The 17,090-nt window shown below is 42.3% G+C and overlaps 1 protein-coding gene across 1 annotated transcript in view; it reads right to left on the bottom strand.

Annotated features, from left to right (window-relative positions):
* Nucleotides 1–17,090, bottom strand: part of TLE4 (TLE family member 4, transcriptional corepressor) — a 154,814-nt gene that overhangs the window by 13,125 nt on the left and 124,599 nt on the right. The window contains exons 9-14 of the mRNA XM_082842267.1: nt 13,098–13,217; nt 12,034–12,087; nt 11,420–11,572; nt 10,064–10,196; nt 9,498–9,691; nt 8,913–8,989 (exon numbers count right to left, since the gene is read on the bottom strand). Coding sequence (XP_082698393.1) covers nt 8,913–8,989; nt 9,498–9,691; nt 10,064–10,196; nt 11,420–11,572; nt 12,034–12,087; nt 13,098–13,217 — 731 coding nt within the window. The remainder of the gene's footprint in view (nt 1–8,912; nt 8,990–9,497; nt 9,692–10,063; nt 10,197–11,419; nt 11,573–12,033; nt 12,088–13,097; nt 13,218–17,090) is intronic.

Genomic DNA, 17,090 nt, shown 5'->3' on the forward strand with positions numbered 1-17,090 from the left:
AGAACTAGACCTTGAATTCACAATGAAAGGTCTGGCTGTTGTACTGATACTTCATGCAGGAGGACAGAAGACTGGGTTCTAGTAGCATGTGAACCCACTAGCAGGTTAGCCAGCACACAAATACTTGAGGGTTGGCTGTGTGTCAGGAATTGTTCCTATTTTGAAAAATCTTGCTTTATAAAAACAAATAAAAACAAAAACAGAGAAGAATTTCTGAATTCTGAGCAGCCTAAAACCCATAAATCTGAGATTTTTTGTTATGGCTGAAATCACATGTCATTTCCCATAATATAATTAGTACAATGGTTTTAATCAAATACTTTTACGCTATTTTATAAAAGTCTCATGTAAGTAGCAAGTGAGGAAAAAAGTCCACTTTTGGCTTATGTTGAAATTAAACTCTGCTGTCATTCTAGTCAGTTATTGAGTGGAACCTTTGCTAATTCACCAGCATAAGCAACTGGACCCAATGTGCATTATCAAATAAATGCTATTTTATTAATTAGTTTGGAACATGCATTTAATTATAAATTTTGATAATATCTAGCAATTATTCTGTAAAAATTATTAGGACAGAGATGCGCGACTGCTGTCTTTCTAGAGAAAGGCAGTTACGTTGTGTGTGCGGTGAGGGAGGCCTTTGGGTGATTTATTATGGTTTATGTTCTAGCACAAGAAATAGTTTTCCTGTTGAAAAACATGGACAAGTTTCATAACTTTGTAAAACTCTTTAATGAAAGTATTTCGCTCTATATGCATAAATGAGTGTGAATTTATAGGCCTTGGTGCCTTGGTAAAGACATACCAATGACAGGAACAGGGAGTCTAATTTACTCAGTCTAATCTCCTTGGGCCATCTCTGCCTCCCACTATGGTCTACTGCATGAGCAACTGAAAGAACGGTAATAACCTGGGCAAAGCTCAAGGGGAAATGATGCTGCAGTTGACTCAAGAGCCACTGCATAGCAAACACTGTGCCAAACATATACCGTATCATCGCATCCTCATGCCCTCCTTATCAGGGAGGTGCCAGCCCTGCTGTAAAGATGAGCCAACTGAAGCTCCTAATAAAGTCACCTCCTTCCCAGTGTCAACCGGCAGAGTCAGAATCCAAACTTGCAACTGTCACACTCCAGGATTCATATTCTGTTGAACACACCGCGCTCTCTTTGGGGTTCTTGATGTCATTTGCCAATTGCATTTGGCGTGTGTCACTCCAGGAACAAAAATTCTCAGCCATGGAGATTGGTTCAAGACGGCAGATTAGAAGGACGTGCGCTCACTCCCTCTTGTGAGAGCACTGAAATCACCACTAACGGCTGAACAATCATCGACAGGAAGACACTGGAACTCACCAAAAATGATACCCCACATCCAAAGACGAAGGAGAAGCCACAATGACACAGTAGGAGGGGCGCAATCACAGTAAAATCAAATCCCATAACTGCTGGGTGGGTGACTCACAAACTGGAGAACACTTATACCACAGAAGTCCACCCACTGGAGGGAAGGTTCTGAGCCCCACGTCAGGCTTCCCAACCTGGGGGGCTGGCAACGGGAGGAGGAATTCCTAGAGAATCAGACTTTCAAAGCTAGAGGGATTTGATTGCAGGACTTTGAGAGGACTAAGGGAAACAGAGACTCCACTCTTAGAGGGCACACACAAAGTAGTGTGCTCACTGGGACCCAGGGGAAGGAGCAGTGACCCCATAGGAGACTGAACCAGACCTACCTGCTAGTGTTGGAGGGTCTCCTGCAGAGGCGGGGTGTGGCTGTGTCTCACCGTGAGGACAAGGACACTAGCAGCAGAAGTTCTGGGAAGTACTCCTTGGAGTGAGCCCTCCCAGAGTCCGCCATTAGCCCCACCAAAGAGCTCGGGTAGGCTGCAGTGTTGGGTCGCCTCAGGCAAAACAACCAACAGGGAGGGAACCCAGCCCCACCCATCAGCAGACAAGTGGATTAGAGTTTTACTGAGCTCTGTCCACCAAAGCAACAGCCAGCTCTACCTACCACCAGTCCCTCCCAGCAGGAAACTTGCACAAGCCTCTTAGATAGCCTCATCCACCAGAGGGCAGACAGCAGAAGCAAGAAGAACTACAATCCTGCAGCCTGTGGAACAAAGACCACATTCACAGAAAGACAAGATGAAAAGGCAGAGTGCTAAGTACCAGATGAAGGAACAAGATAAAACCCCAGAAAAACAACTAAATGAAGTGGAGATAGGCAACCTTCCAGAAAAAGAATTCAGAATAATGATAGCGAAGATGATCCAGGACCTCGGAAAAACAATGGAGGCAAAGATCGAGAAGATGCAAGAAACGTTTAACAAAGACCTAGAAGAATTAAAGAACAAACAAACAGGGATGAACAACACAATAACTGAAATGAAAAATACACTAGAAAGAATCAACAGCAGAAGAACGGTAAGTGACCTGGAAGACAGAATAGTGGAATTCACTGCTGTGGAACAGAATAAAGAACAAAGAATGCAAAGAAATAAAAACAGCCTAAGAGACCTCTGGGACAACATTAAATGTAACAACATTCACATTATAGGGGTCCCAGAAGAAGAGAGAAAGGACCTGAGAAAATATCTGAAGAGATTATAGTCGAAAACTTCCCTAACATGGGAAAGGAAACAGCCACCCAAGTCAAGGAAGAACAGATAGTCCCAGGCAGGAGAAACCCAAGGAGAAGCACGCCGAGACACATAGTAATCAAACTGACAAAAATAAAAGACAAAGAAAAATTACTGAAAGCAACAAGGAAAAAACAACAAATAAAATACAAGCAAACTCCCATAGGGTTAACAGCTGATCTCAGCAGAAACTCTACAAGATAGAAGGGAGTGGCATGATATACTTAAAGTGATGAAGGGGAAGAACCTACAACCAAGATTACCCTGCAGGGATCTCACTCAGATTCGACAGAGAAATCAAAAGCTTTACAGACAAGCAAAAGCTAAGAGAATTCGGCACCACCAAACCAGTTCTGCAACAAATGCTAAAGGAACTTCTCTAAGAGGGGAACACAAGAGAAGAAAAGGACCTATAAAAACAAACCCATAACAATTAACAAAATGATAATAGGAACATACATATCGATAATTACCTTAATTGTGAATGGATTAAATGCTCCAAACAAAAGACACAGGCTCACTGAATGGATACAAAAACAAGACCCGTATATATGCTGTCTATAAGAGACCCACTTCAGACCTAGAGACACATACAGACTGAAAGTGAGGGGAGGGAAAACATATTCCATGCAAATGCAAATCAAAAGAAAGCTGGAGTAGCAATATTCATATCAGATAAAATAGACTTTAAAATAATGAATGTTACAAGAGACAAGGAAGGACACTACACAATGATCAAGGGATCAATCCAAGAAGAAGATATAACAATTATAAACATATATGCACCCAACATAGGAGCACCTCAATATGTAAGGCAACTGCTAACGGATATAAAAGAGGAAATTGACAGTAACACAATAATAGTGGGGGACTTACAACCTCACTTACACCAATGGACAGGTCATCCAAACAGAAAATTAATAAAGAAACACAAGCTTCAAATGACACAACAGACCAGATAGATTTAATTGATATTTATAGGACATTCCAGCCAAAAACAGCAGATTACACTTTCTTCTCAAGTGTGCACGGAACATTCTCCAGGATAGATCACATCTTGGGTCACAAATCAAGCCTCAGTAAATTTAAGAAAATTGAAATCATATCAAGCACCTTTTCTGACCACAACGTTAGGAGATTAGAAATCAATTACAAGGGGAAAAAAACGTAAAAAACACAAACACACAGAGGTTAAACAAAACGTTACTAAATGACCAAGAGACCACTGAAGAAATCAAAAAATACCTAGAGACAGGGCTTCCCTGGTGGTGCAGTGGTTGAGAGTCCGCCTGCCGATGCAGGGGACACGGGTTTGTGCCCCGGTCCGGGAAGATCCCACAGGCCGTGGAGCGGCTGGGCCCGTGAGCCATGGCCGCTGAGCCTGAGTGTCCGGAGCCTGTACTCCGCAACGGGAGGGGCCACAACAGTGAGAGGCCCGGGTACCAAAAAAAAACAAAACAAACAAACAAAAAAAAACCTAGAGACAAATGACAATGAAAACATGATGATCCAGCAAAAGCAGTTCTAAGAGCGAAGTTTATAGGAATACAAGCCTTACCTCAAGAAACAAGAAAAATCTCAAATAAAAAATCTAAACTTACACCTAAAGGAACTAGAGAAAGAAGAACAAAGAAAACCCAAAGTTAGTAGAAGAAAAGAAATCATAAAGATCAGAGCAGAAATAAATGAAATAGAAACAAAGAAAACAATAGCAAAGATCAATAAAACTAAAAGCTGGTTCTTTGAGAAGATAAACAAAATTGATAAACCATTAGCCAGACTCATCAAGAAAAAGAGGGAGAGGACTCAAATCAATAAAACTAGAAATGAAAAAGGGAGAAGTTATAACAGAAACCACAGAAATACAAAGCATCCTAAGAGACTATTACAAGCAACTCTATGCCAATAACATGGACAACCTGTAAGAAATGGACAAATTCTTAGAAAGGTATAACCTTCCAAGACTGAACCAGGAAGAAATAGAAAATATGAACAGACCAATCACAAGTAATGAAATTGAAGCTGTGATTGAAAATCTTCCAACAAACAAAAGTCCAGGACTAGACGCTTCACAGGTGAATTCGATCAAACATTTAGAGAAGAGCTAACACCCATCCTTCTCAGACTCTTCCAAAAACACTGCAGAGGAAGGAACACTCCCAAACTCATTCTACGAGGCCACCATCACCCTGATACCAAAACCAGACAAAAATACTACAAAAAAAGAAAATTACAGACCAATACCACTGATGAATATAGATGCAAAAACCCTCAACAAAATACTAGCAAACAGAATCCAACAACACATTAAAAGGATTATACACCATGATCGAGTGGGATTTATCCCAGGGATGCAAGGATTCTTCAATATATGCAAATAAATCAATGTGACACACCATATTAATAAATTGAAGAAAATCATATGATCATCTCAATAGATGCAGAAAAAACTTTTGACAAAATTCTATACCCATTTATGATAAAAACTGTCCAGAAAGTGGGCACAGAGGGAACCTACCTCAACATAATAAAGGCCACATACGACAAACCCACAGCAAACGTCATTCTTAATGGTGAAAAACTGAAAGCATTTCCTCTAAGATCTGGAACAAGACAAGGATGTCCACTCTCACCACTATTATTCAACACAGTCTTGGAAGTCCTAGCCACGGCAATCAGAGAAGAAAAAGAAATAAAAGGAATACAAATTGGAAAAGAAGTAAAACAGTCACTGTTTGCAGATGACATGATACTGTACGTACAGAATCCTAAAGATGCCACCAGAAAACTACTAGAGCTAATCAATGAATTTGGTAAAGTAGCAGGATACAAAATTAATGCACAGAAATCTCTTGCATTCCTATACACTAATGATGAAAAATCTGAAAGAGAAATTATGGAAACACTCCCATTTACCACTGCAACTAAAAGAATAAAATACCTAGGAATAAACCTACCTAGGGAGACAAAGACCTGTATGCAGAAAACTGTAAGACACTGATGAAAGAAATTAAAGATGATACCAACAGATGGAGAGATGTACCTGTTCCTGGACTGGAAGGATCAATATTGTGAAAATGACTATACTACGCAAAGCAATCTACATACTCAATGCAATCCCTATCAAATTAACCAATGGCATTTTTTTTACAGAACTAGAACAAAAAAAAAATCTTAAAATTGTATGGAGACACAAAACACCCTGAACAGCCAGAGCAGTCTTGAGGGAAAAAAACGTAGCTGGAGAAATCCGACTCCCTGACTTCAGACTGTACTACAAAGCTACAGTAATGAAGACAATATGGTACTGGCACAAAAACAGAAATATAGATCAACAGAACAGGACAGAAAGCCCAGAGATAAACCCATGCACATATGGTCACCTTATTTTTGAAAAAGCAGGCAAGGATATACAATGGAGAAAAGACAGCCTCTTCAATAAGTGGTGCTGGGAAAACTGGACAGCTACATGTAAAAGAATAAAATTAGAACACTCCCTAACACCATACAGAAAAATAAACTCAAAATGGATTAAAGACCTACATGTAAGACCGGTCACTATAAAACTCTTAGAGGAAAACATAGGAAGAACACTCTTTGACATACATCACAGCAAGATCTTTTTTCATCCACCTCCTAGAGTAATGGAAATAAAAACAAAACAAATAGGACCTAATGAAACTTAAAAACATTTGCAGAGCAAAGGAAACCATAAACAAGACGAAAAGACAACCCTCAGAATGGGAGGAAATATTTTCAAACGAATCAACGGACAAAGGATTAATCTCCAAAATATATAAACAGCTCATGCAGCTCAATATTAAAAAAACAAACAACCCAGTCAAAAAATGGGCAGAAAACCGAAATAGACATTTCTCCAAAGTAGACATACAGATGGCCAAGAAGCACATGAAAAGCTGCTCAACATCACTAATTATTAGAGAAATGCAAATCAAAACTATAATGAGGTGTCACCTCATACCAGTTAGAATGGGCATCATCAGAAAATCTACAAACAACAAATGCTGGAGAGGGTGTGGAGAAAAGGGAACCCTCTTTCCCGGTGGGTGGGAATGTAAATTGATAACAGCCACTATACAGAACAGTATGGAAGTTCCTTAAAAAACTAAAAATAGAATTATCATACGACCCAGCAATCCCACTACTGGGCTTATACTGAGAGAAAACCATAATTCAAAGAGTCATGTACCAGAATGTTCACTGCAGCTCTATTTACAATAGCCAGGTCATGGAAGCAAGCTAAATGCCCATCAACAGACGAATGGATAAAGAAAATGTGGTACATACACACAATGGAATATTACTCGGCCATAAAAAGGAACGAAAATGGGTCATTTGCAGAGATGTGGATGGATCTAGAGACTGTCATGCAGAGTGAAGTAAGTCAGAAAGTGAAAAACAAGTATCATATATTAACGCATACATGTGGAACCTAGAAAAATGGTACAGATGAACCGGTGTGCAGGGCAGAAATAGAGACACAGATGTAGAGAACAAATGTATGGACACCAAGTGGGGAAAGTGGTGGTGGGTGGTGGTGGTGGTGGGATGAATTGGGAGATTGTGATTGACATGATACACTGATGTGTATAAAATGGATGACTAATAAGAACCTGCTGTATAAAAAAATTCAAAAATTCAAAAAAAAAAAAATTCTCAGCCATCCTGAAACCCACCAATATTCCTCCCAAAAGGATCTCAACAATTTTATAATGCTATGTGTGAAGACGGGGGCAAGGAAGGGAGCCCAGCTCAAGGTTCAGAAGTGCCTCTTGAATCAGACCAGCTGGGATTTTACAGTGGTTCAACTGGCCCAAATCCCCACACCGAGACTGTTATTGCTTCTTTAGATACACCTAACACACTTTCACCCCTCGGGACCTCTGGGCAGCAGCAGAGACGAGAAGCACCACCTCATTTGGTAGTGGTTACACTATAGTTCTGGGTGCAACTGCCGGTTAACTAAGTGGTAACTCTACAGTACCTGAAAACGGGATGATATCACTTCCCTCAAGGAACCTCTCCATCCCCACAGGTTCATACGGTACTTGTAGGTATTCAGTTTATTTGATTAATCCTATGGCCTTGTTATTTAGTCACTGCTTGAAACAGACCTAACTTTTACCTTCAAGTACACCAGGGTTCTTGGTCAACAAGACTTGTCAGTCAACAACTATTTGCAGAACACACACAAGCACACAGAATTTTACGGTAATTGATATTTATACCTTCAACTCTCAAGGAACTCAAAGTCTAATTTGCCTTGCCTCCCTTATTAATCAGTCAACTACTTACTGAGACCACACTGTGTTTGATGCAACATGGAAGTTTAGGGTAGAGTGTGTAGAGAAGTTACAGAAGGAAGGGCCAAGAAGATGATCTATCAGGTGGAAAGTGAAGGAAGGGTCAAGGTCAGGCATGTTTAACACTGTGGAGCCAGCAACGTGGGGAACAAAGAAGACACACAGGAGACAACAGGGTGACAACTAAGTGCCTGAGCGTATAGCAGTAAATAAATAAGCAATGGGAGGTCAGAGAAGGGAGAGATCGGCACATGTGTTCATTCATTCACTGAACAAGCATAAATTGTGAGCACCAATTGTGAAGATGAAGCCAAAGAGCCCAGAGAACTGTGCACAGGTAGTAATAAAGTGCACGCGATTAAAATGAATGATGAGGAATGACATATGGGGAGAGGTTAGAACGTACAAGAAGAGTCTGGAACAACTGATGCGTCTGTCTTGCCTTCATAGCTCTAGGGGGTCATGAAAACAGAGGCTCCAAATACCCAGCTTACAGGACAAGAAGCCAACTGAGCAAGCCACTTTTTCCAGAAACACAAAAGACCACACTTCTTTCCTTTCAGCCTTTGAAGTTTGGCACGTCTTTTCCTAACATGCTCTAATTTTGAGCATCTAGGCTTGCACATAAGACGACTTCTTCTTTCCAAGGCAACAAAAAGAATTGTCTTGCAATCAGTAACAGATGTAGAGAAGACCTGACTGCTGGAGATGCCTCAGCAATTTGCATTTCCATATTAGAAGCTTGAGATTTTAAATTGAAAATACAAAACCCCACCTCATTACCTCTTCCCTTGTCCTAAGAGAAAATGGAAAATACTTTGCAAAAAACAAAAACAGAACCACCCCACAAGCCGCAGGAACTTGCCAACACTGTCTAGCAGTGCTCAGAGTCCAAAGGGCCAGCGAGGGCCCAGACACACAGTGAGCGCAAAGCAGAGGCGGGTACTCACGGTTTTCCTCCGGGAATGCCTGTCAGGTTTGGAGGTATTGCTGGCACACGCATGTGATGGTGTGGGTCAAATCCAACCTAAAATTTTTCCCAAGCAAGACAACAAAAACAAACATGGTTACATCAACTCATTTCATCCTACTCAGTATCTTTCCAAATCCTAGGAGAATAGATGCTTTAAAAATGTGATTTCAGAGATAAATACACAAGTACTGATTGATGAAATGATAGGATGTTCATGATTTCATGGTAACATACCTGGGGGTGGAACAAACATGAAAAAAACGGTATTATTATTGAAGCTCATGATGGAAATGAAGGCTTCACTATATTTACTATATTATTTACTCTACTTCTGTAGGTTTAAAAATTTCTTTTAAAAAAGGAACATAAAACAAAATAATTCCCTCACCTTACAAAAGAAAATGAATCTCACAATACGATTACATGCAGTTTAATTTATAGATACACACAGGTCCCTCTATAAATCCCTCAAATTTCATAAGCTTCCTTAAAAAATAAAAATACGTGTGGCAACCCTCTGCGCTCTGGAACACTTTTATGCTATAAAAGCGCACCAACATACCACTGGCGATCTCCCGTAGGCCGCGGCTGCAGCTGCAGCGGCCGCGGCGGCGCTCATCTGCGGGGAGATGTTGTGCAGCCCCGCGTAGGCAGCTCCGGGGCTGGTCAGCTCCCCATTCATCCCAGCGTGCGGCACGATCCCAAAGGGGGTCGGATATGGACAAGGTACTGCCATTGGGGTCCTTAGGCTCGAGGCTACAGACCCAAATGGAAGGAAGGAGAAAAACCAATGATACACATGTGAGACAATCATGAAGTATTAATGAATGTCAGGAGCAACACGTTCTTACGTATGTTAAAAAGTAGGATCTATAGTTCAAATAAGCGTATTTTAATATTCTCAAGGGTCATTCAAGCCTTCATCAGGGTTCATGTCTTCCCCTTATTTTACTGAACACCTACTATGTGTCAGACACGGCAAGTGCCAGGCGCTTGATTTGGATCACAGAACTTACAGCCAGTCAACGCTGGTCGTTAGTACTCTTAATGTATTACACTCTTTAAATTGCTTTGATTTCTTTAAAAACAGGAAGCATAAATATGTAGAGAAGCTTTTTTCTCACTAACCCAAGGGGTCGACTCCTGGCGGTTTTCCGGGGACAGGCCTCAATCCGGGAGTGGAATTACTGCCTGGGGTGGGTGCATCGCTTCGTGGAGTAGGGGTATTGGACTTCGACACAGGAGTGGTAGATTTTTCATTCTAACAAGAGATGCAATGGAATATACACTGCTAGTTAGAACACAATTTTAACCATTACGTTAAACATTTGAAAAGGCAGAGTAAAAGAAAAGGACAAAGAAATGGAAAAGATTCTTTAGCACGGGCCTCTCTTTTCATTAGTTACGAAGAGCTATCAAAGAAACAAAAAGTGTTTCCTGAGACCACAAAACCAACGTTCAAGAGGACATAAATCAAAGCTGAACTTGGGGCAGAGTGGACCATTTCCAGGAAACCGGTCTGAGTTGGACAGACGCTGACAAATCATGACGTCCCGATGTGACTGGCCACGTGCTGGTTGCTTTAATACTGAGTGGTTTGAGTTGGGTTCCTGATGGATTGTTCGTGCCACAAGAGGCTCCCCTGGTTAACAGGTCCCATTAAAAAAGATCCAAGCCTGAATCATCACAAGAGATCAGCACAGACGAGCTGCCATTACAAGGCCGGAAGGCCAAGAGAAAACAACAGAAAAAAACTTTATCCAGCCCTGTGCCAGACACATTCTCCAAAACTGCAGACAAACTGAGGAATTTTCTTTCCCTCAGCTGTGAATTCAAAAGGTTATTTGAAAACGGAATTCGTCTTTTTTTTTTTTTTTTAATGCTATGTTACAGGGACACAACTGGTGAGGAAAAAGGAAGGCACACTACATAAAAATGCAATTAACTATACAGCCACAGAGGAAGGGGGTATGGGGAGATTACCCTGACTTGCAAGCAGTTTTATTTGTGCATTTCTGATTTGTGGTGTGAGTCAAGGTAGACTTTTATAAATGACAGATTATTAGACAGGAAGGGAAAATTATTGCAATCATATATAGCTTGGTAATTCCAACAAAGCTAGCAACAAAATCACATCCAAGCCAAAAACTAAATTTACCATAAACCACAGGTGACAAAACCATCTCTGTAACCCCAGTATATATTTCTTCATCTTCACTGAGACTCGTTTCACTCAATTTCCTCATGTCCCTCCCCTATCCTTGCAAAAAGACTCACAAACCAAACATCCATCACCAACAAAGTCAGTGAACCTGCTCTGTTCCAAAAGTACTTTTGTCAGTTCAGCTTGAATACTGAACATACACATATGCTTGGTGGTAAAAGTCCTATGGAAAAATGTAGAAAATACAAAATTTTAAAAATAATTTAACCTAACCATCTGGAAACGGGCAACGCTAAGAAAGATGGTGAGGAACTGCTTACAAGGCTAAGTTCTTTGGATTTGGAGGAAGGAGTACTGCTGGAGGATGCGATCGAGGCTGGACTGATGGGGGCATCTTTCTTGAGAAGGCGTGTCTTGTCCAGACCATTCTCTCTTGGGGAATGTGCAGGGCTCCCTCGAGGTGAGGATGGATCCTACAAAGGAACATCAAGGGTATCAAATGCAGCACAGTGCGATCACAGTGCCAGAGCACTTGGTGTGGACGTTTCTAGCCAAAAGTCTTCAATAGCTTAGAAGCAAAAAATGTTCTGGAGTAGATCATAAGATTCATCAAATTGCTGAAGAAAATATTCAGTATAGAGGTCAATGAAAATACTACAAAATTTATAGTACTTATTTAAAACAGAAACAAAAATCAAAACTCTACAAATTTGCAGGTCACTTGCCAAGGTGTGTGCATTCATGCTGGTAACAACACATTTGCACTCCATAGAGTAGAGGAGCAATAAAAAAGGATCAGTAATATAAAGTTTTCAGGTAAATAAAATGTGGGCCCCTTCAGAAATTAAGGAAACACTGTGGATACTAGTTGTTGGGACACTAATCATTGTTATAACTGGTTAAGAGCAGGAAGTCAAATAAGCCACAAACATACCTCATTGGAAACGTCAACCACCAAGTTGTCATCACTCTTCTCACCATCGCTGTCCTGCATTGACAATTGAGAAGCATTATCTCCTCCCCCAGCCAAAAAGAGAAAAACAAACAAAAAAGGCAGCCAGATTTACCCTAGGTAAGTCCAGAGTCATTAACTCCTCACATTTTATAAAAACGAACTGCACCAAACAGTGCTAAACACTCTACAGTGAACTGTGTTCTTTAATCTTCATGACGATGTTATGAGGTAGGTAATAGGAAACAGGATGATTCCACTGTAGTTTAAAAATTGAAGTTTATGGCTTATTACTCTAGTATCAGGTGCCAACTGGCAGGCCCACGCTACGTAATCCAGCCTACAGAAGGGTGGGATTTGTTCTGTCAGTGTCTTTCAAAGACTGGATAAAGAGCCACAACTTTTAAATTGGGAGGTTTCACATGAAATTTCAAGTTCTCAGCTTCTTTCGTAGGCCTGCAGTCTTGCAGGGCACTACCAGAGGAAGTGCGGTGGAGTCAGCCTGCCTCCACACCAGTGAGTCCCATCCCACTTGCTCCCTTCACTGTGTGATCTGAAGAACCAGCCACCAAAGGAAAATGAGCTTCAACTCATGCCAGGGACACATCTGGATGTTTCTGCAAGTTATATTCCACAAAACGTGCTACACTCCTCAGCGCAGGAGGTCATCTAGACATTTTAACAGGTTGTCTGTGATTTTACCTTTTGCCTTAACATTTCTAGCTGGCCACAGAAAATTCGACCACCTTGAAATTTATGGAGGGAAACAAATACATCTAATAGAAATAATATGGAACACAAGTCTTCTATCGGTTGCAGGATAAAGGACTGTTCTGCGGCTCACAGACACATGTGCACTCACTTGCAAACACAGACCTTCAGCCAGCCACTTGGGACACAGCTAGAATTGCAATAATTATTTTTCTCTCCTAGGATGTCGTTATCTTGTGTTCTAGTTTTGGTTGGTAATAGTAAGAGGGTAAAAAGGCCGCTGAGTAAAAAGCAAGGTAAACTGCCTCCCCCAAAGCAAAGGTGAGTGAACCTACATAACGAGCTGCGATCTCCTTTTCTTCAGTTTTCTGCTTTTTGCTATCAGAGGAGTAGTCTGTGGAGTTTCTGTGCTTCTCAGCACCTCGAAAACTGGCTGACGGGGATACCGAAGAGCTCTGGAATTAGAAAGGGAAGTGGGATTGAGAGATGACCAGCCATTCAACAATGTCATTTTTTTTTCTTTTTTTTTTGCGGTATGCGGGCCTCTCACTGCTGTGGCCTCTCCCGTTGCGGAGCACAGGCTCCGGACGCGCAGGCTCAGCGGCCATGGCTCACGGGCCCAGCCACTCCGCGGCATGTGGGATCTTCCCAGACCGGGGCAAGAACATGTGTCCCCTGCATCGGCAGGCAGACTCTCAACCACTGCGCCACCAGTAAAGCCCAACAATGTCATTTTTTAAATCACTTGAGACTGTATTTCCTTTTCATTCTTTAGTACACACTCACAGAGCTGTTAAGAGGAGACAGCAGAGAGGGGAGGAGGTGAAAGGAAGATGAGAACAAAGGTATAGAGAAAAAAGAAAAGGGGAAAAAGGAAAGAATAAGACAGAAGAAGTAGAGATGGGACAGAGGGAGCAGAGGAATAAAAAGAGGAGGCAGGGAATAGGTTAAACGCAAAAGGCAAAGGGAGTTTGGTCTAAAGGAGAAGTTTATATTTTATCGAGAGAGGAAGCAGATACAAGAGAAAGAGGAGAAAGAAAAGGCAGCCCCCCGCCCACCCTTAACTTGCCAGCTGATGAGAAGCCAGTATTTCAAGCCTCTATAGAGAAACTGAATAAATTAGAGTCCACCTTGAGAGATAATTACTAATTCTTCAGTGAAAAAAGAGGGGTACTCCTTGGGGATTTAAGCACCCAAATATGGTGACACAAAGGTCATACTTACAGAATTTTGCTTTAGTCCTGCAACTTAAGGGCCTGGGAGATGCAGAGTGGCAGGTAAAACAACAACAACACGACAACAACAAAACCACACCTACAGAAATGCACTTTATTATTTTTCTGACTCCTAGAGTTTCCATGATCTGCTCTTTTCTTTAACCTCTGGAAATCCAGGAACCCCATTAGGACCAGGGAATAGAAAGATGGTCCCCCCCTCTTGGAATCACAGTTGGGGGTGATCTGTTTGGGCTCAGGCCATGTCTGTCATCTCTGCTCTTCCAAAGAGCTCTCAGCTGGAGGAGTACCACACACAGAAAACAAACAGCAGTGACAGAGAAATTCTCTGAAGCACAGAGAATGAGTCTGCCATCGAGGTCAGGTGGTTACTGGGCACACTGAGATGATAGGACAGCTTAAAACCATAGATGAAGAAGAGAGCACTGATGAAAACTGTCACTAACTTCAAGGATCGGCTAGTGACTCAGTCCCACACAGACCAACGAGAAGCTCTAAACTGCAGGGGAGGTATACGGAGAGGGTGCAGGGCTGACCTGTTGAGGGGGAACTGAAGGCCTGAAGAGCCAAGTCCCTCAGGGGGGCTCCGGGGCAGCACTCCCGAGTACTAGAGTAACCCAGGTGGGGTGGGAAAGGGCTGACCTTGGAGGGCGGAGGCAAGGAAACTTGGAGAGATGGGGAAAAAGTTCTAGGAAGAATGAAGCGTCACCACCAGAGTCTCTGCCTGGCACCCAAATTAATCCAGACAACTGTTCAGTAAAGCTTTTCCTCATTTAGAACTTTACTCGTCTTATATAAAATTCACTCCTTGGGGCTTCCCTGGTGACGCAGTGGGTGAGAGTCCGCCTGCCGATGCAGGGGACACGGGTTCGTGCCCCGGTCCAGGAAGATCCCACATGCCGCGGAGCGGCTAGGCCCGTGAGCCATGGCCGGTGAGCCTGCGCGTCCGGAGCCTGTGCTCTGAAACGGAAGAGGCCACAACAGTGAGAGGCCCGCGTTCCGAGAAAAATAAAAAAAAAAAATTTACTCCTTGTACTTTTTTTCTTTACCTTGTTAGTCTGTTAGCAATAATTAACAGTCTTTTTTCCACCCCTGTGTCGGTATAGCTACCAAAAGATCACCCCCTAGTGGTCAGCCGTGGTGATGGCAACTCCTTCACTAGCTCCAAGGCAGGGAGGGGTGCAGGGAGGGAGTTTGGAGGAGGAGGAAGACTGAGAAGGATCAGTTGAGTTCCCACTGAGCGAGGCTGGAAAACCCCAAACGCTTCCTTCCTGTATCAGTCCCTTTAATGTAGGCACCAAGCCCTCTAACTATCCCCACTCAAACATACACTCTTATGTTTGGTGGCAGGAAAGATGGCAGGCGTTATTCATTAAGGCTGAAGACTGAAGCAAAGCACGAGAAGCCAAACAATCTTAAAAAGCGCATTGATTGCTTCTTGACTTTCATATATGTCCGCTGAGTTCCAATCCTCATTCCCAAGCCATAAGACTTGAGTCAATGCTTCTGCTTTGCTTTCCTACCATGACCCAATGTGATCAGGTTTTTACAACCATGACCTCTTTGAAATCATGCACACGAACACCATCTGTGAGTTACTACCTAACATATTTAATGCTAGAGCCTGTATCTAGTTTCTCCCCTCTCCAGTCTATCCTCCACATTTCTGGGATTCATTTCCCAAACAGAGATTCTCACCCTTCCTTAAAAATGACAAGTGGTGTCCCATCGTCCATAGGAAAAAAAGACCAAACTTCTGAGTCTAGCTGTTTTCCAAAGCCCTTCACTCGCTGCCCCAATCCAGGGCCTGGGCCTCGTCTCAGCTCTGGGCTTGTTGCTCCCTGGTGCGCCATCTATTTTCATTGCATTGGCAGCCTTTCTTCCTGGCTTTCAAGAATGCCCTTTCCCTCAGTATCTTCCTTTTGAAATCCTCCCTCACCCTTCTTAAGAACCAGCTCTAAACGTCACTGTTCAAAGCTCTCTGACACTGTCAGGCAGAATTAATCACTCTTTGTTCCCTTAACATTTTGTTCACCCAATGAGTGAACGCTCCCAATCAACCGATAGCTGTTTGTTTACAAGGTGCTTCCCACTCCAGGCTGTGGGTTCCTGGGGGCGGGGGCACCCACCCAGCACAGTGAGTGGCACAGAACTGCCAAGGATTTTTTTCAAACTTAAATGACTGAACAACCCCTCGGGCACTCCTCAATCCAAGATTCATGTGATACATTCCTTTTCAGAGGGCCTCTTGGCCAAACAAATCCACAGGAAACCGTTCAACCAGGGTAGGACCTGAGGCGTGGCGTTCCTGGGATCTGGCAACTTGGCAGCTCTGCCCCCTTCTTCACCTTAATCCTCTACCTCCTTCCACATGCCTTCATCTTACTACTGTGATATTTTACAAAAAGAAGAAAAACTGCGTGTACATGTGTATGATTACTGATACTACACACTTAACGTTATTTTCACTCTGTCTAAAAGGAAAACTGATTTTTTTAAAACATCTTTATTGGAGTATAATTGCTTTACAATGGTGTGCTAGTTTCTGCTGTATAACAAAGTGAATGAGCTATACGTATATCCCCTCCCTCTTGCGTCTCCCTCCCCCACCCCTCTAGGTGGTCACAAAGCACCGAGCTGGTCTCCCTGTGCTGCTATGCAGCTGCTTCCCACTAGCTATCTATTTTACATTTGGTAGTGTGTATATGTCAAGGGGGAAGGGTAAGCTGGGACGAAGTCAGGAAAACTGATTTTTAAACGATGACAAAATACTTCCTTAAAACTGAATACTGAATGGTAATGCTTATTAACTGGCGCACATGTACAAAGCGCTTTTTCTTTTTAAGCCGGCTGTTTCAGGCACCGTGGACAATATTTTATTTGTGAATTTTACTGCAGAACAGAGCTGCACGTTGGAGTTTCCTGGTAGAATGATCAAGTAGTTAATTATCACTAGCATTTAAAGGTTAAGCTGCACAATAGGCACTGGGGCAATCAGCAATGTTCTAATAACATAATTGCTCTAGAATCAAATTGGACTTGGCACGGACTCTCATCATGAATCTTACAAGTTCACCATTCTGCCACTGGAAG

Source organism: Leucopleurus acutus (assembly GCF_964270905.1).
Source record: "Leucopleurus acutus genome assembly, chromosome: 7".
NCBI classification, from domain to species: Eukaryota; Metazoa; Chordata; class Mammalia; order Artiodactyla; family Delphinidae; genus Leucopleurus; species Leucopleurus acutus.